Genomic DNA, 27,201 nt, shown 5'->3' with positions numbered 1-27,201 from the left:
AATAAAAGTTGTTATGAAAATAATCTAAGTTTTAATTAGTTGTGGGATTTGATGAGCTGTATTGCTGTTGCCATGGTTGTATATAAGGGCTGTGAGGTGCATGCATAATGCAAGAAATGAAATAACAAATTCCCTTTCTCTCTTTCTCTTTTATTCTCCTTCTTCTTCTCAACATTGTTCTGGATTTTCATTATTCTGCCATTAGCTTACAAATACAGTAGCTAATATCAACCATTGCACTGTCACGCTAATATTGGTATCAGAGCAAACCTGCCCTACTCTGATTACACTGGCACCGACTGTATCTACTCGAGTTGGTAAAATGGAGGAGCATATCGCAGCACTTAAGAGCCAGCTAGAAGCTCAAAATGTGGCTACTGATCAGAAGTTTGAGGAGCTGAAGCAAATGATGTAGTCCTTGAGTATTGGTACACCTGTTACCAAGCATGATGAACGCATTCCTCCACCAAGGTTTGACTATAATCCTAAACTCGAATTCCCGAAGTTTGATGGTATTAATGCTAGGCTTGGATTAAGAAATGCTGCAAGTACTTTAGCTTGTGTAAGATACCTGATGAACAGAAAGTTGATCTAGAATCCTTATACATGTTTGATAAGGCAGAAAATTGGGTGTCTAGTTACCTAGCTACTAGAAGTAATGTTGATTGGCATGATTTTGTTATAGACCGAGCTTCTAGGTTTCGAGATGACAAAGGCATTAATGTGGTTGAGGAGTTTAATAAATTACAGCAGCATGGTAGTATTGAAAATTATGTGGATGACTTTGAAAACTTGAGATCGATCAATCATGATTCAAGTTGGTTATATGTTGCCAGATAAGTATTTGCTTGAGAGCTTTATAGGTGGACTGAAACCAAGCCTCAGACCCTTTGTGAAAGCTTTCAAACCCCAAACCATTTTAGCAGCTATTGAATATGCTAGATTCCAGCAAGAGTCTGATTCTCTAAACATATCAAACCGTCCAAAATATACCACCACTAAACCTTATCAAACAATATCCGCCCAAAACTCTTCCAAACCACCACTCTTACCTCTGCCAACCACCTCTCCTTTACCAAAAATCAACACTAAACCCACCCCAAAGACCAAATTCATTCCAGCTGATGTAAGAGCTGAGAAGATTGCTAAAGGGCTGTGTTATTACTGTGATGCAACCTATAATAGAAACCATCAATGTCAATTTAAAGAGCCTCAATTATTCACTGTTGAAGTGCCTTGTATGGATGAGGAGGATATAGCTGCAGTAACTCTGACTGAGCTGGAAGAGGTGACTGATACAGATCATCTGATATCTTTGAATGCTTTGACTGGGAATCAGAATTTCAACACCATGAGGGTCAAGGCTACCACTATGGGCGAAACCTTACAAGTATTAATTGACTCAAGGAGTACCCACAATTTTCAAGACATACACATAGCTGACAACATTGGTTGTAAAAGTGAAACCATTCCTGATATGGCTGTGATAGTGGAAGATGGCAATCAATTGATGTGTGCATCTATGTGTAAAGGGTTTACTTAGATGTTAGGGGGGCAACTCTTTACTGTTGATGTCCTCCTTATTCTTTTGGGAAGTTGTGACATGGTTCTAGGTTTATAATGGTTAAGCACTCTAGGAAGCATTTCTTGGAATTTTAAACAAATGACAATGAGGTTTTCTGTCCATAAGGATTGGGTTGAGTTGAAAGGCATTCCCAGTAAAAGGCTGAAAGTTAGTGAGAAGGGGTTGGCTGACAAATTTCTGAATGAGGCAGCCCAAGTGTGCTTAATTCAAGTGTCTTAGTTGAGTGGTGAAGTGCCACCAGGCCTGGTTCATGTATCTGGTACAGAGGCAGCCCACTGTTCTGAGCTAGAGCAGATGAAACTCACATATGATGATGTATTTGAAGAGTCTACTAAGTTACCTCCTTTGAGAGGGGTATTGGACCATCAAATACATCTTGAACCAGGAAGCAGTGCTGGAAATATTAGGCCTTACAGATAACCCCTAAGGCAGAAGGACATAATTGAACAGTTAATTCAAGATATGCTTGAAAGAGGTGTGATTCAAAGCAGTGCTAGCCCATTTGCTTCACCAGTAGTTTTGGTGGGAAAGATGGATGGTACATGGAGGCTTTGTATGGATTATAAGGAGCTTAATAGAAAAACCATAAAGAATAAGTTTCCTATCCCTGTTCTTGAAGAGCTTATTAATGAGTTGGCTGGTTCATCAGTCTTCAGCAAATTGGACCTTAGGGCTGGTTATCACCAACTGAGAATTCACCCTAATGATGTCTATAAGACAACCTTCAATACACATTCAAGGCATATGAATTCTTAGTCATGCCATTTGGTTTGACTAATGCCCCAGCTTCTTTTTAGATTTGGATGAATGAAGTTTTTAGGCCTGTATTCAGGAAGTTTGCTCTGGTATTTTTTGATGATATACTAGTGTACAGCAAGAGCATACAAGAACACTGGCAGCACCTTATGGAAGTGTTTGAAATCATGAGGCAAAATTCCCTTTTTGCAAAGATGAGCAAATGCTCATTTGCAAATTCTAAGGTGGAGTATCTTAGCCATTATATTTCTGGCAAAGGAGTAGAAACAGACCCAAGTAAGATAGTTATTGTAAACTCCTGGCCTACTCCAACTTCTGTAAAGGATCTGCGGTCCTTCTTGGGTTTGGCAGGTTACTATAGGAGGTTTGTCAAAGGATATGCTACAATCAGCAAACCTTTAACCAACCTTCTCAAAAAAGGGGCATTTGCTTGGACAGACGCAGCTCAGACAGCTTTTGAGGCATTAAAGGTAGTTCTCACACAAGCTTCTGTCCTAGCAGTCCCAGACTTCAATAAAGTCTTTGTTGTGGAGACTGATGCCTCAAGGACGGAAATAAGGGCAGTTTTAATGCAGGATAACCATCCTCTAGCATTCATCAGTAAGGCATAAGGTCCTAAGTGGAAAAGGCTGTCAGTTTATGAAAAGGAACTGCTTGCTATGGTCTTTGTTGTGCAAAAGTAGGAACATTACTTGTCTAGTACACACTTCATTGTGAAAACTGACTAGAAAAGTCTTAAATGGCCGCTTCAACAGAAAATATCAACACCCTTTCAACAATTTTGGCTGTCCAAATTGATGGGTTTTGATTGTGAAATCCAATATAAAGAGGGAAAGTCAAATGCTGTAGCTGGTGCTCTATCAAGGGTCCAGGGATTAGAGGTCTTGTTTCTTGCAATTTCAGTAGTAGACTCTAACCTAGTAGACTCTATCAAAGCCAGCTATGCTTTGGATGATAACATACAATCAATTTTTGACTCTCTAAGTGAAGGAAAACCTAACATTTCAAGGTTTACTCTTTAAGAGGGGCTGCTCAAGAAAAAAAGGGAAGATTGTTGTTGGCCCAGACATGAAGCTAAGGGAACAACTAGTGTAATGGTAGCACTCCTCCTTGGAGGCAGGCCACTCCGGCAGAGATTAGACTTTGAAAAGAATACATGGTTTATTCTACTAGAGGGGAATGGCTAAGGAAGTCAGTCAGTTGACCTAGAAAATGCAAAGTTTGCCAGGCTTCAAAGTATGACACCTCTGCAAGCTTGGAAAACTTTAGCCCTTGCCAATACCTGAGAGCATCTAGACTGACATTTCCATGGACTTCATTTCTAGTTTACCTAAGTCCATGGGCTAGGATATCATTTTTGTAGTTGTGGACAGATTGAGCAAATATGCTCATTTCATGGCATTGAAACACCCATTCTCTGCTGTTGAAGTTGCTCAATACTACCTTAACCATGTCTTCAAACTTCATGGATAGCCTAGGAGCATAGTGAGTGATATGGATGCTATATTTCTTAGCCAATTTTGGAAGGGGTTGTTTTCCCTACATGTTACAGAATTCCTATTATCTTCTGCTTATCACCGTGAGACAGATGGCCAGACTAAGGTGGTGAATAGGTGCCTTGAGACTTACCTAAGGTGTGTTACAAGTGACTCTCCAAAAGAGTGGTGCAAGTATTTACCACTAGCTGAATGGTGGTATAATACGCACTTCCATTCAGCCTCAGGTATGACCCTATATGAGGTGGTTTATGGACAGCCCCCTCCCATCCATTTGCCATACTTGCCAATAGAGTCTCAGATTGAAGCTGTTGACAGGGGAATGTAGAGAAGAAAGAATATGCTAGCCATACTCAAGCAAAATTTGTCAAAAGCTCATAACAGAATAAGAGTTTAGGCTGACAGAAAGAGGTTTAAGAGGTCCTTTTGTGTTGGTGAATGGGTTTGGCTGAAGCTCTAAGGCTATAGACAACAGTCTATGTCTACCAGAAGCAACAATAAGCTTACTACTAAATATTGTGGGCCATTTCAGATCACAACCAAAATAGAAATGTGGCTTATAAACTCCTCTTGCCTGCACAATCAAAGATACATCCAGTCTTTCATGTCTCTTTGCTCAAATCTTTTCAAGGTAATGCACCTGTTGTGGTTGTGCTTCCTCACTGGGAAAAGTCCGCTCCTGCTCCTTTGACTCCTACTGCCATTTTGGATAGTAAGCTGGACTCTGATAATATAGAACACCTCTTGGTGCATTGGAAGGACACCCCTGCTCATGAAGCTTCCTGGATGCCTAAAGCTGATTTTCAGGTTGCTTATCCTGCAATATGCCAGACTTGGGGTCAATTCCTTTAAAGGGGAGGGTATGTTATAGGACATATTCTGATATTTCTATTTTTGGTAATCAAAAAGGGTTATTTTGTCCTTTTCTTCAAGATTGTTAGTAGGGAATAAAAGTTGTTATGAAAAGAATCTAAGTTTGTTAATTAGTTGTGGGATTTGATGAGCTGTATTGTTGTTGCCACGGTTGTATATAAGGGCTGTGAGGTGCATGCATAATGCAAGAAATGAAATAACAATTTCCCTCTCTCTCTCTCTCTCTCTCTCTCTCTCTCTCTCTCTCTCTCTCTCTCTCTCTCTCTCTCTCTCTCTCTCTCTCTCTCTCTCTCTCTTTTATTCTTTTTCTTCTTCTCAACATTGTTCTGGATTTTCATTATTCTGCCATTAGCTTGCAAATACAGTAGCTAATATCAGCCATTGCACTGTCACGCTAACAGTAACGCGGAATTGTCTTTTAGTTAAGTGGTTCTCCTGTCAATTTGGTTTACACAACATTAAGATAAGTATTTTTTGTTTAATTTGCTTATTTACTAACATTACGGTGATGTATGAATTGATTTGGCGCCAATTTTTGTAGTTTGTTGCCTTTGTGTTTGATTAGTTTCTTAGTTTAGCCCCTTGTTATATACACTAATCTACAGTCAAATGGATTGACTGGAATGCTACCTCATGAGCTTGGAGATCTGAAGTCTCTCCAAGGAATTGTGCCTGGTGCTGCCACTGCAGATTTTAAACCTAGCATGCATGGAATGCAAGTGTCGTTTGCACAACGTGTAAAATTAAATTTACCTAATGTCGATAAATCTATTCCTTTAATAAAAGTTGCTTTTCGTAGTGAATCTTCTTGATTGACATCAATAGTACTTAGTCTGAAAAACAAAACTTGCACTTGTTATGTCTTTGTATGTATGGACTATGACATGTAGAAGCTTTTGTCTTTAATTGTCAATCAGTTGATATTCGTTCAGACCATAGTCATCAATTAATTTATTCCTCTATGAGTATCTATGGAAAAGATTAGAATTTATTGTAGAATGATGTAATTCTAGTGCTTGTTGGCAACTTCCCTTTAAACTCCATAATACTTTCTCCTACTGGGTCTATTTAAAAAAAAATGGTTTTAGAAGCTTATTAATCAAAAAATAGGGATTGAACTTAAATATACCTTTTTTCGCTAGAATTTGGAAGCCCTGTTGAGTTTATCGCGAAGGTTTTCAGTGTAAAAAAAATCTTGAGTAGCTTCAATCTTACACGATCCCACTGTTTTTTCAGGTCATGTTTTGAGAAGACAGAAACTTGCAGATCATGTGCCTTTAGCTTCTTTAATCAAGCCATATAGTTTTCAATAACAGTTAAATAAACTGCTTTTTAGAAGTTGTGCTAATGATGATTAGGGAGTATAGGGTCTTAGGGACTCTTGGGATAGTCCATATATTCTTAAACTTTCAGTGGTGAATGTTGATTGTTGAGGATGAATCTGGGGACTTTATATGTCAGCTGATAATGATGAATATTTCTTCAGCATATTTGCTTTCGCTTTGCTTTATTTACTAAAATGTAGCTCTGGAATTACTATTACAAATTTAGTAATATTAAAAATCTTGAGATACTATAAGTTCAGTGATGCCATCATATATGTACCTTGAAGATAGAATAGAGTGTATCTGTTGCACATCTCTTACTCCCATATTTCTTACCTTTTGTAATTTAAGACTAGAATATCCAATGCCTACAATCATTCTTTGCTTTCTATTAATGTGCAATTATAGAGCTGTGCTATTTATTTGGTTTGGAATTTTCAGGTATGCAATCAATGGGAATGATACTGGTTGTTGTCTCTTGCCTCAGCTGAAAGTTGCTGATTTCTCATTTAACTTCTTTGGTGGAAGCATCCTGAAATGCTTGCTACATCTGCCAAGGTTGGTTTTGAAATGATATGCTCTTCTGTCCTCCCACTTCTCATGGTAAATTTCTCTTGCTTGCAAATGCTGACTTTGTTTTACATCTTCTACGGTGCAAGCTTTCAAGGTAACTGTCTTGAGGGCAAGGGTTTAAAACAGCGCTCTGATGCTCAATGTGGTAAGTAGAAGTTAACCTGGAATATTATCTGCTCGTTCTGTTTCTCGTGCTTTAACCAATCAAGACTATTTCCTATCCATTCTTTTGCTCCAAGGAAGGTCAAATTATAGGAACTTTGAAAGCCTTTTAGAATAAGGATTATATTGGCCTTCTAGCTAAGTCAAATCACAGTCTTTGGAAAGAGTAAAAAAAGGTTATAAGATAAACACTGAATATATATGATGTTCTTTGGGAAACACTCTTAATTTAATAATGCAAATATGCACCAATTTTAGTGCCTCCTTTCATGGCGGCTAACTCTGATTTTAGAATGTGGACGATTCCATTATTTATATATAATGCTTCAATATGGAGGGGCCATGATTTATATTGTGCTTATCACAAAATCTTCTAAATCTGGTAAATCTCATTCAAATTCCAATGCCAACGCAAAGCACCAGAGATCGAGACTGCAAGGAACCGGCCTAAAACCGATATACATTTCACCTATGCTAGAAGGCCCAAGAAGAATTAGTTGGAGGTTTTGCTAAGCTGGAAGGTTGTTGGTACCAGTTTTAAGGTGGAGGGTATAATAGTAATCTATAGAAAAGTTTGTTATAAGTTTGTTATTGTTGGAATGATTAAGTTTGTTTTATGAGTAAATTGTGGATATTAATAGGGGATTGGTTGAAGGGGAATGTATCAAACAAGTAATTAAGAAGTCTGTACTGGAGAGCTTTTTCCTCTCGAAAGAAGGTTGTATTGTGAACACTCTGTTTGATAATACAAAAATCATTCCCTGGTTGCCATTGTTCTGCCTTCTAGCTTGTTTAATGACTGTTTTATACTAATTCCTAGAAAATTTGGTATCAGAGTAGTGACGATCCAAGCCAGGACAGGAGATGGCTCGCCTAAATCATGGTTAACGTCTGGACCTGTTGGAGCTAGAGATCTCAGGGCTTCCATCGCGCGTGGCTCAGGAGATCACCACCGCAATGGCGGCATTCCAAACGAATATCACCTCCCAGATCACTGCTGGGCAGGAGAGACTTTGTTCGGAATTTCGCTCTTCTGTGGGAAATGGGATTCTCAATCAATGGGACAACCCAATTTCATCTCATCAGTAGCCGAATTACGGTGATGGAGGCTATCACGGTGGGCAATCGAACTGGAAGTTGAGGAAACTAGACTTGCCTATCTTCGATGGTACGAATCCGGATGGGTGGATCCTCCGTGCTGAGAGGTTTTTCCATTTTTACCGGCTCACGGAGGAAGATAAGCTGGAGGCCTCCGTGGTGGCGTTGGATGGGGATGCTTTGTTGTGGTTTCAGTGGGAGAACAGGAGGCAACCCTTGTTGACCTGGGATGCACTGAAACGGCTCCTCCGCCGCTTCAGAACCACCGCAACCAGAACCTTGCACAAGCAGTGGCTTGCCCACCAGCAGACCGGCACCGTGGCGGAGTATCGTCGGCAATTTATTGAGCTTTTAGCTCCAATTGATGGAGTTCCTGGAGAGATTGCGAAAGGGCAATACCTTAATGGACTAAAATAAGATATTTGGGTTGAGGTCCGGCTTTTGGACCCGGTATCTCTAGATCATGTCATGGAGTTGTCAATGCAGGTCGAAAAGAAATAGAGACTCGGACCAAAGTCCAAAACCCATGGAAGCCTACCCACTTGGAGAACCCCAAATCTTGCTTTCCGGCCCAACCCACACCAACCCAAACACAATCCCAAATACCAACCTCATCACCAGCCACCAAAACACAACAACCCTAAACACGAACCCGAAACACTTTCACCCAGCCCGAACCACCACTAACACCTTCAAACACACCGGAGAAATTAGGCGGTTGTCGGAAAAGGAGCTGCAACAGAAGCGAGAATAGGGCATGTGTTTCCGTTGTGATGAAAAGTGGACAATGAACCACCGTTGCAACCGTCGCGGACTGAGCGTGTTGCTCATGGAAGACGAGGAGGACGGGGATGATGCCGGAGATTTTTCTATGGTAGAAACAAACGCAGATGGGCTCGTACCACCTCCACCAGATCTGATTTCCCCACCGGAGGTATCTCCGAGCTCCGTTATGGGCTTGACTAGCCCTACAACAATGCGTCTGGCTGGTGTGGTGAATGAAAGCTTTGTGGTGGTGATCATTGACCTCGGGGAAACTCATAATTTCATCTCGAGTGTGGCGGCTTAGAAATTGGGTCTAAACCCCATAAAATCCAGAAGTTTTGGGGTTACTCTTGGCACTGGAGAAGCGGTGCAAGAGGAAGGGGTGTGTAAGGGCGTCTTGCTGAACCTTCAAGGAGTCTCGATTGTAGAGGACTTCCTCATCCTTCCTTTAGGGAGCTCAGACATGATTTTGGGCATCCAATGGTTGGAGAAGCTTGGCACAATCACAACCAATTGGAAAACACAAACACTGAAATTCCAATTGAATGGTAACACGGTTACCTTGAAGGGTGACCCCCATTTGGGGCGGACCGGTATCTCCCTGAAGGCAATGTTCAAAAATTTGCAGAAGGAAGGTTTTGGTTATTTACTCGAACTGAATCATTTAGAGAAAGCAGGAGAAACAGAACCGAAAATCCCTACAGCCTTCATACTTCTAATACAGGAATTTCAGCAGGTCTTTCACATGCCAGATGGATGACCTCCTCAGAGACAGATTGAGCACGCCATTGTGTTACGAAGTGGTGTCAATCCGATTAGTGTCAGGTCGTATAGATATCCACAACCCAGAAGGACGAAATTGAACGGCTGGTTTCGGATATGCTTAGTGTAGGGATAATTAAGACCTCGACAAGTTCTTATTCCAGTCCGGTTTTGTTGGTGAAGAAGAAGGACGGGTCATGGCGTTTTTGCGTTGATTACAGGGCCCTTAACAAGGAAACAGTCCCTGATAAATTTCCGATACCCATCATCGATGAATTACTGGATGAATTGGGTGGTTCGGCGATTTTCACAAAACTTAATCTCAAATCTGGTTACCACCAGATCCGGGTAAAGCCCGAGGATGTGCATAAGACAGATTTTCGAACCCATGAGGGTCACTACGAGTTCCTCGTAATGCCCTTTAGGCTAACCAACGCTCCTGCCACTTTTCAGTCCCTTATGAATGATGTTTTCCGGCCATTCTTGCGGAAGTTTGTATTAGTGTTCTTCGACGACATCTTGGTATATAGTCCTTGTGTTGAAATGCATACGGTTCACCTACAACACGTTTTGCAAATTATAGCTGACCATCGACTATTTGCCAATTTTAAGAAGTGTGAAATCGGGAAGGAACGGGTGGCTTACCTGGGGCATGTGATCTCAGCAGCTAGGGTGGAAGTTGACTCTTCCAAAGTGTAGGCTATGTTAGATTGGCCTCCCCAGACGAACCTAAAGCAGCTCAGGGGGTTCCTAGGCCTCACAGGTTACTATCGCAAGTTCATCAAAGGGTATGCTCAGATTGCCCTTCCCTTGACTGACCAATTGCGCAAGGAAAGTTTTGGGTGGACCGAGGTTGCCACTTCAGCCTTCAACGCATTAAAGGCTTCCATGGTGAATGCTCCTATCCTAGCTGCACCAGATTTTTCTCTACCTTTCGTGGTTGAAACAGACGCTTCAGGGCATGGCTTAGGGGCTGTCCTGCTACAAGCAGAGCACCCTATTGCATATTACAGCAAGGTCTTGGGAATCAGAAATAAGGAAAATCCTATATACGAGAAAGAGCTTATGAAAATTGTGTTTGCAGTGGAGAAGTGGAGACAGTATTTGCTGGGCCGTCATTTCAGTGTTCGCACTGATCAGCGAAGCCTTAACTATTTGCTGGAACAAAGGGAGGTGGAACAGGCATATCAAAAGTGGATTAGCAAGTTGATGGGGTATGCTTTCGAAATTCACTACAAGCCGGGTCCTACTAACAAAGTGGCAGATGCGCTATCCCGCCAACATAGTCCTGAGTATGAGTGTGGGACTATGGTGACTTCTTGTGGACTTCGTTAGGATTATGTATGGGCCTATGTAGAAAAGGATGTAGCTCTCCAACTCTTGATTTCGCAACTACAAAATGGGGAGGCAGCACCGAAATGGTTCACTTTGGAAAATGGGGTCTTAAAGTATAAAGGGGAGGATAGTAATTCCAAAGCGTTGTGAGCTGACCTCCAAGCTGCTCAAGGAATATCATGACTCCTTGATGGGTGGGCATGTTGGTGACCTCAAGACTTACCACCGTTTGGCAGGAGAATGGTTCTGGTTCGGGATGAGAAAAGATGTGACAAAATATGTCCAGCACTGTCACGTGTGTCAGCAGAACAAGCATTCCACCTTGTCTCCTTTGGGTCTTCTCCAAAATTTGCCAATTCCGGAAAGGGTTTGGGAGGACATATCTATGGATTTTGTAGAAGGTTTGTCAAAGTCATTAGGCTGGGACACCATACTCTTGGTAGTGGATCGTTTAACCAAGTATGGGCACTTCATTCCGCTCAAACACCCTTTTACTGCTTAGAGTGTAGCGCAACATTTCATGGCTGAGGTAGTAAAGTTACATGGTATACCAAGCTCCATCATATCAGACCGAGACAAAGTCTTCCTTAGCATTTTCTGGACGGAATTGTTCAAGCTTCAGGGAACTCAGCTTATGCGCAGCATAGCCTACCACCCCCAAACAGACTACCAAACTGAGGTTGTCAACAAGGGGTAGAATCCTGTTTGAGATGCTTTGTGAATGGCAAACCGCATACGTGGTACGCTGGTTACCTTGGGCAGAGTATTGGTACAATACATCATTCCATACCGCCACAAACTACACCCCTTTCAAGGCTCTTTATGGCAAGGACCCTCCTTATTTGATTAGGTTCTCTGCTAGCAGCACATCTATGGCTTCAGTGGAAGCACAATTGCAGGAACGCGATGCTACACTTGATGACTTGAAGTTTCATTTGGTACATGATTAGGTATATTTGCGACATTATGAGAACAAAGGAAGACGAGAGGGAGGATTTCAAGTGGGTGATCTGGTTTACCTGAAATTACAGCCATATAGGCAAAAATCCCTGGTGAGACGGTCAAATGATAAGCTATTATTTAGAAATAATCAAAAGGTCGACTTGTTTTTAGCGATAATCAAAAAGTCGATTTATTTTTAGCGGACGGGTGAAAGGTGGTATTATTTAAAGCAATTTTTCCTAAAATAAAAATACAAAATCAATTTTACTCTTAAATGAAAGATAAAATAAAATCAGTTTTCAAAATAAGATATATTTTGTAAGTAAATAAATGATAAATAATTGTTTAATTAAAAGATAAGTTTGTTATTTTTAATTAAATAATTATTTAAAATTTTTATCTTTTAAAACAATAAAATCTTTTTAACTAGTTTTATTTTGACCAAGTAAAAGTTGGTTATCTAATTTTAAGGAGGCACGTTGAAAGCTTGAAAGTAAAGTCATGGAGATCTTACTTCCCACTCTCTGATCAATGTTCTTTAACTTCCAAGGTTAAGGTGAATGTGGATCATGGGAGTAGTGGGAAAAGGCTTTTCATCTCTCTATAAATGGCTTGCAACGGACTCTGATTTGTGTGTGGAAAAAACATTCAGTTTTTAGAGCTTAAGTTTTCAAAAGTTATTTACTGTCTAGAGCTGAGTTCCTTCTCTTAATTTTCACTAGTGCATTAGGAAAGTCTTGTAATTACTTATGTAATTGAGATTGAGATTTGAAATAATTGTAACTGAGAGACTTGAGTGAGTATGTTACAAAGTTGTAAGTGATTCAGAGTCGAATCACTAAGAGAGTTAAGCTGCGGTAGAGGGACCGTAACTGGATAACTTGAGTTCCTAGAGGAACTTAAGTGTAGGTTGAATCTTCACATTTGTAAAAGAGTTTTTGCAAAGTGAAATAATTCGAAAAGTCTATCTCGTCTGTTCTCTCTTTTAATACTTTGTTTAATTCCGCATAAGGTTCACTATTTTTTTTTTGTCTACAATTAACCCCCCTCTTGTAGTAATCGAACTAACACACATCGATATTAAAGCTCTCTCTAAATAACAATGGGTTTTCCTCAAATTTTCTCTCTCTAAACAACAATGACATTCTGCAACAAAGGAGGTGAAAATATGAGTGGGATTAAAGGAAGGATAGAAGTGAAATATATATTGCTACTGCCGAAAAATAATACCAAGTATAGATTAATGATTTTGTATCATGTAGTCACAACTCACAAGTCTGATCTTTTCCGCAAGAATTGCAATGTGTAATTTATCTAATGATTTTAACCAGTACAAATATATGCACCTTCAGCTTTATAATTATGCACATTCACTTAAAAATTTATACACATTCATTTTGAAATTCATGCACGTTGATTATAGAGCAATATGCACAAATGATTACAAAATATACACATTTTCTCAAAAAAATATGCACATTTACTTACAAAAATATACACATAGAATTAAAATATTTGTACATCAACCACAGCAATTGGATTAAAATAAAAGGTCAAGATTCCTTTTCATCCTTCTCATTTGACCCTAAAACTATATATACATTCCCTCTTCTTGTTACCCTGCCAATCAAGTTAGATAAGTTGCTCGAGTCACTACTAAAATTAACTGTAATTTCATTGATTTATACTTCAAGAAATATTCAAATGACTAATGCAGAGAGATGTAGATATACGAATTAGTTACTCTTTCCAATAGTGAAGCCATAATAAAACATATTCCGCGCATCATTCTTAACAAGAATGATTAACATATACGTAAATATTCAATTTTTTGTTCAATACAAAGTCAGTGAATGCATGGAGGATAATTTAGAAACCGAATCACAATAATTTTTTTAAAAATGCAACATCTAAACAGCTACCAAAATTTCCAGGCAAAATTGCCTCAATGCTTTGCACGAGAGAAATGGTTGTCATTGGGATTTCTTTTACCGCTGAACACTGCCAATGCTTGTCTCACAGGAGGCCTGTTATAAGCTTTCTTATCAGTGTGATGAGTCTGATGACCAAAGACGCTATCCCCAGCAAATATATCATCATCCTACATAATATTTGAAATAACAGTGTTAATTAAAGATTAAATTACATGAAACAAAGAGCAAAAGGGAGAAAGTAACCTTAGACTTTTTCTTTGTCCTGGGGTATAAGAACTTCTGTGGGATCTGATCTTCCCGTAATATGGGATTCTTAGTCATGGAATCTCTTCCTCCTTGGGGCAAAGGGAGTGAAAACTTCAAAAAAATGAAGAGTTAGCCAACAGGATGGGCAAATTTATCTGAAGATAAACATTACTATCTATAGCATACACCAGCCATTTGCTGAGGAGCCTAGGTAATAAGGTCCTCAACTTATGACAAAATAGGCAAACTAGAAAGGGAATCACTGAACAAAAGCAACAATTAAAGTAGATGTCAATACTAATAAATAAATTGATTAGCGCCTCATAACAGTCATGCACTAGCAAGAACAAATGCACAAGTACTGCCTAGAGGCTAGACCTCAAGACTTACGATAAGAGCAAGACATATAAGAAACTGTACCTTTGTGCCACGCAAGGAGTAACGATGCCTTCGAGCTTGTAGCACAACCCCATTCTCGCCTACTGTAACAGCCACTTTCTTTAAGGTACCACCATTGCCACACTTTGGACAGAAGATTCGACCAACTTCAGCGGTTACATGCTGGCAGGCATGACATTTTAGTACCCACCTAGACAATTACCCCAATATCAGAACTTCTGACAGTCGTTAAAAAATCACTATGAACAACACTACAAGGGATTAAAACTCATTCAAGTATGAAGGTTGCCCACCCCACCCATACTGACAAAATTATTAGCAGGTGATAGTGCTGATAGTTGGTGTTTGACCATTCCTCCAGCAGGACAATGTACATATGTTATAATCAAGTCTCATTAAAACTTCAGATTGTGTTGCTATATTATGTGACTATTAAGTACCCTAAGTGGGAACATGGAGATGTTATTAAGGAGTTACATTACCTGTGCAACTCACGTATCTGCATTCCTCCAGGGGCTAGCAAACGTAAACCCATCTGAAGAATAACATTTTGCATAGCAAAGTCTCCAGTGATACAAGCAACACTTGAATCAGATAAAGACCTAAGCATCCAACTCTGTTCACTTCCATCATCCTCTGCATATGAGGTATCAACACTTCCATTCTCCACATGGTCTAATATTTCATTGTCATCCACTTCACCCCCGGAATGAGCATTTACTGAGTGACCATCTACCGATTGAACTTCCATATGAGAATCAATTTGCTCATTCTGTTCTTCATGAGTTTCCAAAGCATCTTCTTCAAGTCCCATCTGTTCCAAAATTGATGAAATATCATCAGTACCATTTGTCCCACGAGTGTCCTTATTATCATCTTCCTCTTCAGTATTTTTATTGACTTCCTGCTGCTCATCATCTTTAAAAGATACCTCGTACATATCACGTCGAGCCTTTCTTCTGAGGAACCTTCTATGGGTGCCTCGACTGACAGCAGGACGCCAATCACCATCATCATCATCATGTTGTCCTTGAGATGCATCAATCCCATCAGCCACCATTTTTTTCCCATCAATTTTTACCTCCCTCTTTTTGGGCGGGTATCTTCTGTGTCTCCTTGCAGTCAGGCCAGCACCATCTTGATCTTCACTACCGTTTCCAACAGAGCCATCTTTCAAACTCATTTGATCCTCAACAGGGATATTTAACGTTATATCCTTCAATGGGAGAATTTTAGAATAAGGATCTGGACCACTGTCTGTTGCACCTTCCAATGCTTCCCACTCCTCAAGATTAGGAACATTGGAACCCCAACCAGGCAAGTCCTTCTCAGGCAATCTCCGTACGTTCAAAACATGAATAGGGGGAGGGCTGTCTCTAAGATGACTAGTACCATGAATTTGAGCCTCCAATGTGTAAGTTAGAGCAATGAGCTTAAGATCAACATCAGAGAGAGTCTGCAAATCACCAGTTGCTCTAGCAAAGCTGACAACTGTCAATAATCCATAGACACAGGTCAAATTGCATGCTAATTATAGTAAAACAAAACGAATTCTCCATACCCTCAATACAATGTATCAAACACATACAGTACAAATATAATGAATTTTCTGATAAGTGCCTCCATAATTGAGTTGTCCTAATACTTCATATAATTCATAAAATACTGACACCTGACATTTAATACTCAGGAAAAAATAGTCCTCGTACTACAGAAAACAATTACCATAATATTTTCAGTAGCTCGAATTCTTTAATTGATAACATGTAACTGATTGTTTTAGCGGCAATACAAACTATATGGACTAATCACTTTAGCTTAATACAGATTCATTAAATGACTACCCTATGGCCTATCTTGCCCAATAAACAGCAATCGAGCAAGCATAGATTTAACAAGTAGCAAATCCTCCATTTCATGAAACCAACAACAAGAAGGCGAGAAGTATGCCAAAAGGCTCTTACACAAGTATACTAATTAATTTGAGAAGTTCTCATACTCGAGAAAATACATACTAGTTCATAAACTACAAGCATAAGACATAACAATAAACACAAACGACAACCCCCATCAATTTTTGGCAGCTATTACTAGTTTACTACCATAAATCAATAATCTCCAATATCTAAGGTCTTACTATTGTCAAGACTTATTCATCACCTTAAACCATCCAAACACATATTCCAATGAACCGAGCAATTAGCAAGATACAAACTTTTTCAAGACTTTTGCTAGCCGGTAACTTAAACGCAGTACAAACATCAAAACAATTCAACAGCACAATCATAAAATACCCAATTGAAATTCAGCTCAATCAATCAATAATAACACAAAATAACCCAAATTGGACAAATTCACAAATTCAACAATCAAATTGAAACCAAAAACAAAAGAGAGAAAGAGAAAGGGACCTTTTTTGAGAGATTCAGGGGAGGGTTCCAAGGTATCAACAGTAAAAGGCAAAAAAGAAAGACGATGACGAGAAGTGGGGTCACGAATTTCATTGATAACTTCAGAAACAGACACAAATTTGTCAGCCAAAGAAGGGAGTCTCTCTCCTCCTTGAATGATGGCGTTGGCATCAACAATGGCAACTGCTATGCCTTTGTTTGATTTGCAGGTTTCGAAGAGTTGTGTGGGTGTTTGAGGTTGTAATGGTGGGGTTGGTTCTGGTGTTTGCTTCACTATGTTCGCCCAACATGGTGCGGCTGATTTCGGTGGTGGTGGCGGTGGTGCGACTGATTCCGGCGGTGACTCCATTGCTTAGAGTTGAGGGACGAGAGAAGGAGATGAGAGTGGATGTAACGAGAAAGGGGAGATAAACATAAACCCTAAGTGTCTTTTTATTAGTGGATTAATTTTGAATTTTATTTTATTTTTCACAATTATTAGTGGATTAAAATATTATTACTAATTTACAGTTAAAAATTATTAATCTGTTGTTAAATATTTCAATTCAGTTTAATTCAGCTCAGCTACAATCAGTTCAATTCCGTTTCAGTTAGTTCACTTCAGTTTTACTTTACGAACTGCTTTTGAATCTCAAACTTAACGCCTCTTAAACCGCTTCAATTTTTATTAAGTTTATTTCTCCAAAAAAAAAAAAAAAAAAAAAGTTTATGTTAAGAGGTAACTATGATATTGTATATTTTATGATGATGGAGATGGAAGAGAGCAAAAGAGCAATTAGAGAATGTCGGTTTTTCTTCTTACTCTACTAGTTCACAAGATAGTGAACTTATTTATAGGCAAATATTGCCCATAAAGTATGTTACATAATTGTACTTATATACAAATTATTGTCCTAAATATAGCTCATGTGATGAGCTATAAGCTATTGTGCTCCAAACTCATGTGAACTTCATTTGACATTTTCTTAACACTCCTCCTTGAAGTTCGCATGAAATGGAGTATGGGTTGCTTCAAAGAAAAATATTATATGCTTTGATATACTGCCTCGTTAAAAACCTTGTCAGGAAAAACCCAGTGGGATAAAAACCTGATCGAAGGGAAAAAGAGTGCAGTGCATATAATACTCCTCCTGATTTCAGCATAGATCACGAAGATGTCGCATTCCAATTTTGTGAACCAATTGCTCAAATTTCTTGGAAGGAAGTGATTTGGTGAAAAGGTCGGCAAGATTTTCACAAGACTGAATTTGCTGGATATTTATTTCCTCGTCCTTTTGCAGATCATGTGTGAAGAACAGTTTTGGGGCAATATGTTTCGTTTTATCTCCCTTAATATATCCTTCAGTTACTTGAGCGATACATGCTGTATTGTCTTCAAAGATGATGGTTGGGTCTTCTGTTATTGCGTTCATTCCACACTCCTTTTGGATATTACTGATCATCGACCTCAGCCACACACATTCCCGTCCTGCTTCATAGAGGGCTATCAACTCTGCATGATTTGATGATGTCGCGGTCAATGTCTGCTTTGTTGATTTCCATGATATTGCAGTGCCGCCATAAGTGAATACATATCCATTTTGTGACTTGGCATTTTGAGGATCTGATAAGTATCCAGCGTCTGCATACCCAATGAGAGCAGCATCTTGTTTTGGTTGGTAATATAAACCAAGGTCTTGTGTCCCTCGTAGGTACCGGAGTAAGTGTCGAACTCCCTTCCAATGCCTATATGTTGGTGCATTGCTGTGCCTGGCTAACAAATTCACAGAGAAAGCTATGTCGGGTCTAGTATTGTTAGCTAAGTACATTAAGGCTCCAATTGCACTTAAGTATGGTACTTCTGGACCCAGAATCTCTTCATTTTCTTCTCGGGGTCTGAATGGATCATTTTTCATATTCAAAGAACGAACAACCATTGGGAAGTTGGTTGGGGTTGCTTTGTCCATGAAGAAACGTTTCAAAACCCTTTCTGTATAGTTTGATTGATGGACAAAAATGCCATGACTCAAGTGCTCAATTTGTAGTCTAAGGCAAAATTTAGTTTTCCCAAGGTCTTTCATCTCAAATTCTTTCATCAAGTATTTTGCAGTTTTCTCGAGTTCATTTGGGGTTCCGATGATATTTAAATCATCAACATAAACTGCAATGATAGCGAATCCTGATTGTGATCGCTTTATGAAAACACAGGGACTAACTTGGTTGTTTTTGAATCCTTCTCTCATAAGGTATTCACTCAGACGGTTGTACCACATCCTTCCAGATTGTTTCAATCCATAAAGTGACCTTTTTAGTTTTATGGAAAGCAGTTGTCTAGGCTTGTGGTTTTCTGGTAGTTTTAGTCTTTCGGGGACTTTCATGTAAATGTCCGTATCGAGTGACCCATACAAATACGCAGTCACTACATCCATTAATCGCATTGCAGTCCTTTTGTGACTGTCAAACTTACCAGAAATCTTAATGTAGTTGCATCAACCACTGGAGAATATGTTTCTTCATAATCAATCCCTGGAATTTGAGAAAATCCTTGGGCTACAAGTCTTGCCTTGTATCTAACTATCTCATTTATCTCATTACGTTTTCTCACAAATACCCATTTGTAGCCAACGGGTTTTACACCTGCTGGTGTAAGAGTTATTTTTCCGAAAACTTCTCGTTTTTCAAGTGACTTCAACTCAGCCAGCATTGCCTCCTTCCACTTTGGCCAATCACTCCTGTGTTGGCATTCTTCCACTGTCCTTGGTTCAACATCATTTTCATCAGACACAATGTCGATTGCGATGGAATTTGCAAATATTTCATCCACGATAACATCTTTCCTATTCCAATGAGTCTTGGTAGAGACGTAATTCATTGAAATTTCATTGTTATCGACGTTTTGAACGTCTTGTTCATTTCCCGTAGGGTTTTCTTCTTGTTCGTCCCCTTTTGGATTATCATCATTTTCTTTACTTTCATCCACATTTGGTCTTTCTTGACCTTCTGACGGGGGAACATTATTAGTCTCATTTTCTATTCCATCCAATCTTTTCAATTTTCTTGGCTTAGAATCTTTTGAACCAAGTGGTCTTCCACGCTTTCTGCGTGCCTGAGATTCATTTTCTATGGCCTTATTTCCAGTTGGGATTTCAATACGTGCAGGGGCATTTTCTGCTGGTATATGTGATTTTGTCACCTTCTTTGTGTCTACAAATGCATCAGGCAATTGATTTGCAACACTTTGTAAATGAACAATTTTCTTAACTTCTTGTTCACACATATTTGTTCGTGGGTCTAACATCAACAATTGTGTTGCATTCCAAATAAATTCTATTTCTTTCTTGTGTGGGTCCACTTTCTCTCCCCCTAAGGCTGGGAATACTGTTTCATTAAAGTGACAGTCGGCAAATCTAGCCGTAAATAAGTCACCAGTCAATGGTTCAAGATATTTAATTATAGATGGGGATTCAAACCCGACATAAATTCCCAGCCTTCTTTGTGGACCCATTTTTGTTCGTTGGGGTGGAGCAATAGGAACATATACAGCACAACCAAAGATTTTTAGATGTGAGATACTTGGTTCTCTACCACAAACAAGTTGTAGTGGTGAGAATTTATGATAAGTTGTAGGTCTCAATCTAATTAGTGCTGCTGCATGTATTATAGCATGTCCCCAAGCAGATGATGGTAATTTTGATCTCATTAATAATGGTCTTGCAATCAATTGTAATCTCTTAATTAGTGATTCAGCTAGACCATTTTGTGTATGGACATGAGCTACTGGATGTTCAACATCAATTCCAATTGACATACAATAATCATTAAATGTTTGGGATGTAAATTCCCCAGCATTATCGAGCCTTATTTTCTTTATTGTATGATCTGGGAATTGTGCTCTTAATTTGATAATTTGGGCAAGTAATTTTGCAAAAGCAACATTTCTGCTTGAAAGCAGACTGACATGTGACCATCGTGTGGAAGCATCAATTAAAACCATAAAATATCGAAATGGTCCACATGCCGGATTAATTGGCCCGCAAATATCTCCCTGAATTCTTTCCAAGAATTTTGGAGATTCAATAGCAATTTTGTTCATGGATAGTCTTATTATTAATTTGCCAAGTGAACATGCGGAGCATGTTAATTCATCCGATCGAGGAATTTTGGCATTCCTTATTGTATGTCCAATTGAATTCGCTATTATTCTTTGCATCATCCCAGTTGCTGGATGTCCCAAACGATCATGCCATAAAATAATCAAATGTTTGTCATCTAACTTCTGGTTAGATATCATATTGATTTCCACGGGTCGTATGTTTATACGGTATAACCCCGAAGAGTATGCTGGCAATTTCTCATAAATGTGTTTCTTGCCATATTTTCCTGTCGTAAGGCATAAATACTCCTTTTGACCCGTTGTCATTGTTTCTAAATGATAGCCATTTTGGCGCACATCTTTGAAACTTATGAGATTTCTTCGAGATTTACTCGAGTATAAAGCATTATTGATCATCAATTTTGTTCCATTTGGAAGCATTATACAAGCCTTTCCAGATCCTTCAATTAATTTTGCTGACCCGGAGATAGTGTTTACATTTGCCTGAAACAACTTTAGTTGTGAAAAATATTTCCTATCCTTTAAGATAGTGTGTGTTGTTCCACTGTCCAAAAGGCAATGATATTCGGAACCAACTTCGGGTATATCCATATCTTCATAAAATAAATATGAGATTAGTTTAGAATAATATCATACAAACTTTTATTTATGATAGAAATTAAGAGTACATGACTAATCATTTAAAATACATATCAGAAAATTCATTAAAACGTAGTATATATTACATCAGTAGATGGGTTAATTAAGCATTGTTATTTTCTCCAAAGATGAAATCATTCCCAGTTTCAGCATTGTCCATGAAGAAATCGGACACATCAAGGGTAGGACATGGAGCATTTTCTTCATTAACATAATTTGCTTCTGCATTTTTCTCTTTGCCTTTTACAGAAGCCTGGTAAAGGTCTACCAAATGTTTGGCCGTACGACAAGTACGTCCCCAATGTCCTGTCATGCCACATCTGTAACATGTGTCTTTTCCTTTTGAAAGAGTTTGTTTGTAGCTTCCAGATGACTGTCCCTTCTGTTTTTCAAAATTTTTGAAATTACTGTTTCTTTGAAAATTGTTTCTACCACGTCCTCGGCCTCGTCCGCGATAATTTCCACGGCCTTTTCCACGGCCATTGTAATTTCCACGTCCACCTCTTCGTGCAGCATTTGCCTCGAGTGGATAAGAACTTGTTGCATTTGCCTCATGATGAGTGGCCAAAGACCCAGTTGGTCTGAGATTATGATTTTTCAACAAAAGATCGCTATTTTGTTTCACAACAAGCAATACACTCATTAATTCATTAAACTTCTTAAAACCTCTTTCACGATATTGTTCTTGCAACAGTATGTTGCTTGCATGAAAGGTAGTGAGTGTTTTTTCAATCATTTGTTCATCGGTGACTGGATGATCACATTATCTCAATATAGATACTATCTCATGTATGGTTGAATTGTAATCTATTACAGATTTGAAATCCTGGAACCGTAAATTTGTCCAGTCAAATAATGCCTTAGGAAGGAGCACCCTTTTGTGGTGTCCAAATCTTTCATTAAGGCAGTCCCATAATTCTTTGGGATCTTCAACCATCATGTACTCAGTTTTAAGGCCTTCATGTAAATGATGCCTTAGTAACACTAAGGCCTTTGCCTTTTCTTGTTCGGTAATGGGTTTTTCAACCGTCATTGCAGAAGTGGTAGTATCAGTTGTTTGACCAGGGGGACTTTTATTAACAGTATGCTCCAACCCTTGAGCTTTTAAATTCATCATGGCATCCACTTTCCATTCCAAAAATTACTTTCCAGATAAATCTAGAATGCTAAATTGTCTTTTCACAAGATCTCCCATTTTAACTACAACAAATTACGTGATAATTAGTTTATAATCATACGTATATCACATGTGTTTAATTCTTCCATATTTTTAGTTTGTTAATGAAACACATGATAATTAAAATTTTTTTTAACAATAATAAGACATAAATAAAATAGTTCTTTCTCCCCCCTTGGTTTATTATTGTGAGTAATTATATAACTATGCAAAAAAAATCATATTAGTCGTATAAACAGCAAAACGACAACAACAATAGTAGTAACAATAACTATAATAATAATGGTAATATTATACAATGATGATTTAAAACAACAAAACAACATAATAAAACAAAACATGATTTTAACCGACAAAATAAACAAACTTCACTTGTACATTATGACAAAAATTAATATTGCTACTAACAGAACTACAAGCGCCGTAATTAGGAGAAAATATTGTTTTATTTTCTTTAAATCTTCCTCAAAGGTGAAGGTGTGGGTGTTTTGGATGTTTTGGTCGCCGTCGGGGAACATATTCGAGAAGAAGGGGTGAATAATTTTTGGGTGATTTTTGGATAAAGAGAGGATAAGAGATTTGTGGTGAAAATTGGGGGAAAATCTACCTTTTATAGAGGTAGGTTTATCTGTTACTGTTTTGTACAATTGTAAAAATATCATATAATGGTTTAATGTACTGGCAAAATTATGATTCAAATATAAGTATTTATAATTGTAAAAGGTTATCACACTGGGAATGCAAGTCATAGTGGTTCGAGAGCCCTAATATCTATAAAAGATCATGGGTTCGAAAACGGAAAGAAACACAAAAAGTTCGTAAAAGAAAGAAAAATAATAAGTATAAAAGGTTGCATCTTTTTGTCAATTTAATTAATAATATGCATGCAAAGTTACTACTAATTATAATTACTAAAATTAAATTTTACATAGAAGGTGAGTATGTAATATCAACATGTATGAATCAAACATAAACCAAGATACCAACATAAATAAAACAAGGCAAGATAGTAATAAATTCATAAGTAAGGATATTTTTCACCGTTGTTTTGAGATATAGATATAATAAATGTTTGAGTTTCTGGTATAGAGGATCCCAAAATATGGGCAACTATAGAGCATACTCCTCAAAATATTTAGAAGTAGATAGTATTTATTTGTTATAATTTTGAGAAGTAGGTATAAATATACCTGACTAGTAACTGGTGCTGATAACGTGTTAAGAGGTAACTATGATATTGTATATTTTATGATGATGGAGATGGAAGAGAGCAAAAGAGCAATTAGAGAATGTCGGTTTTTCTTCTTACTCTACTAGTTCACAAGATAGTGAACTTATTTATAGGCAAATATTGCCCATAAAGTATGTTACATAATTATACTTATATACAAATTATTGTCCTAAATATAGCTCATGTGATGAGTTATAAGCCAAACTCATGTGAACTTCATTTGACATTTTCTTAAGAGTTTACTCCTATGCGAAGTATACTAAGTGTATAATTATATATACGGTACCTTTTGCCCTCTTTTCCTCATATATTCCCATATACTCTTCTTCGATCTCCCTCATCTTATTGATAACAAAAATTAAATTAAATTAAATAAAAAAAAACTCCATCTTCAATACTTCTGTCTGCTGCACTCTATTCCTAAGGTTTGTTCTCTCTCTTTCAATTTACTTTTTTTTAATTGTAATTGTCTATTTCTTAATTTTGTTTTTTCTTTTTACAACAGAGTTTATTTTATTTTATTTTCTTATATTTATAATTAGACGAATTCATATTGATATTGCTTTAATTGGTCGGATTTCAAGTTTGATATATTTTTTTCAGAATCAAACGAACTGATGTTGATATTAGTTTAATTGGTTGGATTTAAAGTTTGATTTTTTTTTTTTTTTTTTTTTTGTTCGGAATCAAACGAATTGATATAAGTTTAATTGGTTGGATTTGAAGTTTTTTTTTGTTTTTTTTTTTTTTTAATTTTTGTATACATAATTAGAAGAATTGATTTTTATTTTGTTTGCATTCAGAATTAGACGAACTGAGATTCATTTTTATTTAATCTATTGGATTTGGTGCTTTTTTTTATTTTTTATTCAGAATTACGCAAATTGATAGTGATATAAGTTTAATTTGTTGGATTTGAAGTTTGATATATTATTATTATTATCATTATTATTTTATAATTTGTGCTCAGAATTAGATGAATTGATAATGATAAAAGTTTAATTGGTTATTTCCTTAAAAAAAAAGTTTAATTGGTTGGATTGAAGTTGATATATTTTTAATTTACATTCAGAATTAGACGAACTGATATTGATATTAGGCTTATTGGTTGGATTTGAAGTTTATTTATTTAATTTTTCGACTTTGTAATGGTTTTGACTCTATTCTTAGCAGAGTTTTTCCGCGAATTATTTATTTAAAATTACTGTAAATTGTACGGGGTACTCCATATTTGATTGCAAGTTGTTAGGAGCTGAGAACTAACTACTGATCATTAGTTGGGTTTATCAATTAGACTATATTAATTGGGTTTTTTCTTCTGGAGTTGTATTGTAGCTTCAATTTTTTTGATTATTATGAATATTTAAAGATTGTCACAAATATACATGGATACTGGATAGGTATTGTTTAAAATTGTCAATGCTTCGTATCCCTTAAATGCTTTATTAAATTCTTGTTTTAAATTGTTTCATAAAGTTTTGTTTTTTTGTACTTTAGACAAAGTACAAGATCTTAGGGAAATTCCTGGCAATCCTAATATCAACTTGTATTTCACAAGTGAGTACTATGTTTTAATTGTTCTTATTCTTATTGTTTGTGTTTAATCTTGAAGGTCTGCTTCAAATATTTGGCATGGCAAATTGGAGTGATATCCCACAAGACATTGCTAGAAAGATTGCAACAGAACCATGTCGAATCATTGGAAGATTTCGAAACTCTTTCAGAGGTTTCTTCTAAGTGGAGAGATGCAACAAAGGGTGTCAACTTCTGCCCATCTAAAAACAGACAACACCCTTGGTTAATGCTAGTTGACCCTCCAACCTCTTCATACCGTAGATTTTACAGCCTGTCTAAACGCATGTTTCGAAAATTTGATCTTCCCCGACTAGAAGATGATGACCACCACCGATTTTTTTCTTCCAAGGGGTGGCTTATTTATGTGAGTCGGAGAAACCATAACATCTCCCTTTTTTATCCCGTTTCCGGCAAAGTAATAAAGCCACCAAGTCTTCCACTTAGCATGCTACTACAGAATGAACCGTGGGACGACAGAAGTTATACGTATCACTTTTTCAAATTTATTCTAACAGGGTGGCCATCTTGTTGTGATGATGATATTGCAGTTGCAATGATATTCGACGTAACGCAACGTTTGGCTGTTTGGAAACCTGGGGAACACAAGTGGACTGTTATTCCAACGACGAATGATTGGATTTATGATGTGTGTTTTTTCAAAGGGGAATTCTATGCCATCGATCATTTAGGCAAAATTATAGCCTTCGGAGTCGAGGTAGCAAAGCGACAACCACGAATCGTGGTAAACTTAATTGATCAAGGTGTTTTATTGGAACAATCAACAGGACAGTTGTACCTAGTGGAAGCGGAAAGTACATTATTGGTGATACATAGGTATGTGCATTTACTTGGAGATGATGATGAACTGGAGTGTCCAAAAATAGATGAACCGGATTATTGGACTACTCATTTTGAGATATATGAGTTGGATGTTGACAATGGGAAAGCTAAAAAAGTTGAGGGTGTGGGCGATCGAGCCATCTTCGTCGGCTTAGGATCTTCAACCTTCTCTGTAGATGCATCTTTGGATAAACGTGGTTGTAAGGCTAATTGTATCTATTTTACTGATGACAACGAAGAGGCTTTTAATGATTCTAAGTTGGGAGGAGGAGGAGGAGATATGGGTATATACAACTTAGCCGAAGGGAAAATCATTGAGCGGTTTTATAAAGGTCCATCACAGTTTTGTTTTATTACTCCACCTATTTGGGTGGAACGCCCTCATTATTAGACATAACATCTTAGTAATGTTGTTGATTTAGGGAAAATTTTAATTTATGAACTGTGCAAAATAAAGCATAATCACTAATTTGAAATTTTTATAATACTTTATAGTTATAATGAAGGTATCAATTTATTAAGTTTTGAACAAATTCTTTTGAGCTTTAACCCAGAGAATCAGATGCTCATGATACAAATTAAAGAAAAGAAGATTGGTTTTTCTTATGCTTTCCAAATGAATTTTTGTTCCTCAATAGAGAAATACCATTAATCTCTTACATAACTGTCTTCTTTAGTATGTTATATTGTGACATTTTGATATATTCTTGTTTCTTCATCAGTGATTTGGGTGTTGATAACATAGCAACGTAAAATACATAAAGTGAGAGAGAATTCAAGGGACATATCCTGTAGGCAGCTTCATTTCTGACAAGATAGTAGAATTATACCTCGCTCCTTATATATTGACCAATATTACAATGTTATTGATAAGATATATACACTTATTCATTATATATACTACCTATATCACTACATTTTCATGATTAATGTTCTACATTTTCATATATAACCTACTTCGTATATAATACTACATTTCTTAGG

The 27,201-nt window shown here is 37.5% G+C and overlaps 2 protein-coding genes across 2 annotated transcripts; one reads left to right on the top strand and one right to left on the bottom strand.

Moving 5' to 3' along the window:
* Positions 1-13,428: 13,428 nt before the first annotated feature.
* On the bottom strand, positions 13,429-17,161 carry LOC110719472 (RNA-binding protein NOB1-like). The gene is made up of 5 exons (XM_021898427.1): positions 16,663-17,161; positions 14,734-15,742; positions 14,273-14,441; positions 13,850-13,963; positions 13,429-13,773 (listed from the first exon to the last, which is right to left on the bottom strand). The coding sequence occupies exons 1-5, from the start codon at positions 17,009-17,011 to the stop codon at positions 13,618-13,620; spliced, it is 1,797 nt and encodes a 598-aa protein (XP_021754119.1). The 5' UTR covers positions 17,012-17,161; the 3' UTR covers positions 13,429-13,617.
* A 6,844-nt stretch (positions 17,162-24,005) lies between these two features.
* Positions 24,006-26,704, top strand: LOC110719471 (F-box protein SKIP23-like). Its single transcript, XM_021898426.1, has 2 exons — positions 24,006-24,227; positions 25,415-26,704. Exon 2 carries the CDS (start codon positions 25,604-25,606, stop codon positions 26,606-26,608), a length of 1,005 nt encoding a protein of 334 aa, XP_021754118.1. The 5' UTR covers positions 24,006-24,227; positions 25,415-25,603; the 3' UTR covers positions 26,609-26,704.
* Positions 26,705-27,201: the final 497 nt, after the last annotated feature.

The sequence above is a fragment of the Chenopodium quinoa genome, unplaced genomic scaffold (assembly GCF_001683475.1).
Source record: "Chenopodium quinoa cultivar QQ74 unplaced genomic scaffold, ASM168347v1, whole genome shotgun sequence".
In the NCBI taxonomy this organism is placed as follows: domain Eukaryota; kingdom Viridiplantae; phylum Streptophyta; class Magnoliopsida; order Caryophyllales; family Amaranthaceae; genus Chenopodium; species Chenopodium quinoa.
Note: the sequence above shows the minus strand (reverse complement) of the source record. Positions and strands in the feature narration are given on the sequence as shown.

Coding starts and splice junctions, on each gene's coding strand:
- LOC110719472 (XM_021898427.1), bottom strand. CDS start 17,011: ATGGAGTCACCGCCGGAATCAGTCGCACCACCGCCACCACCACCGAAA. Junction 13,964..14,272: donor ACTCCTTGCGTGGCACAAAG/GTACAGTTTCTT, acceptor ATTTTTTTGAAG/TTTTCACTCCCTTTGCCCCA. Junction 13,774..13,849: donor GGACAAAGAAAAAGTCTAAG/GTTACTTTCTCC, acceptor AATATTATGTAG/GATGATGATATATTTGCTGG.
- LOC110719471 (XM_021898426.1), top strand. CDS start 25,604: ATGCTAGTTGACCCTCCAACCTCTTCATACCGTAGATTTTACAGCCTG.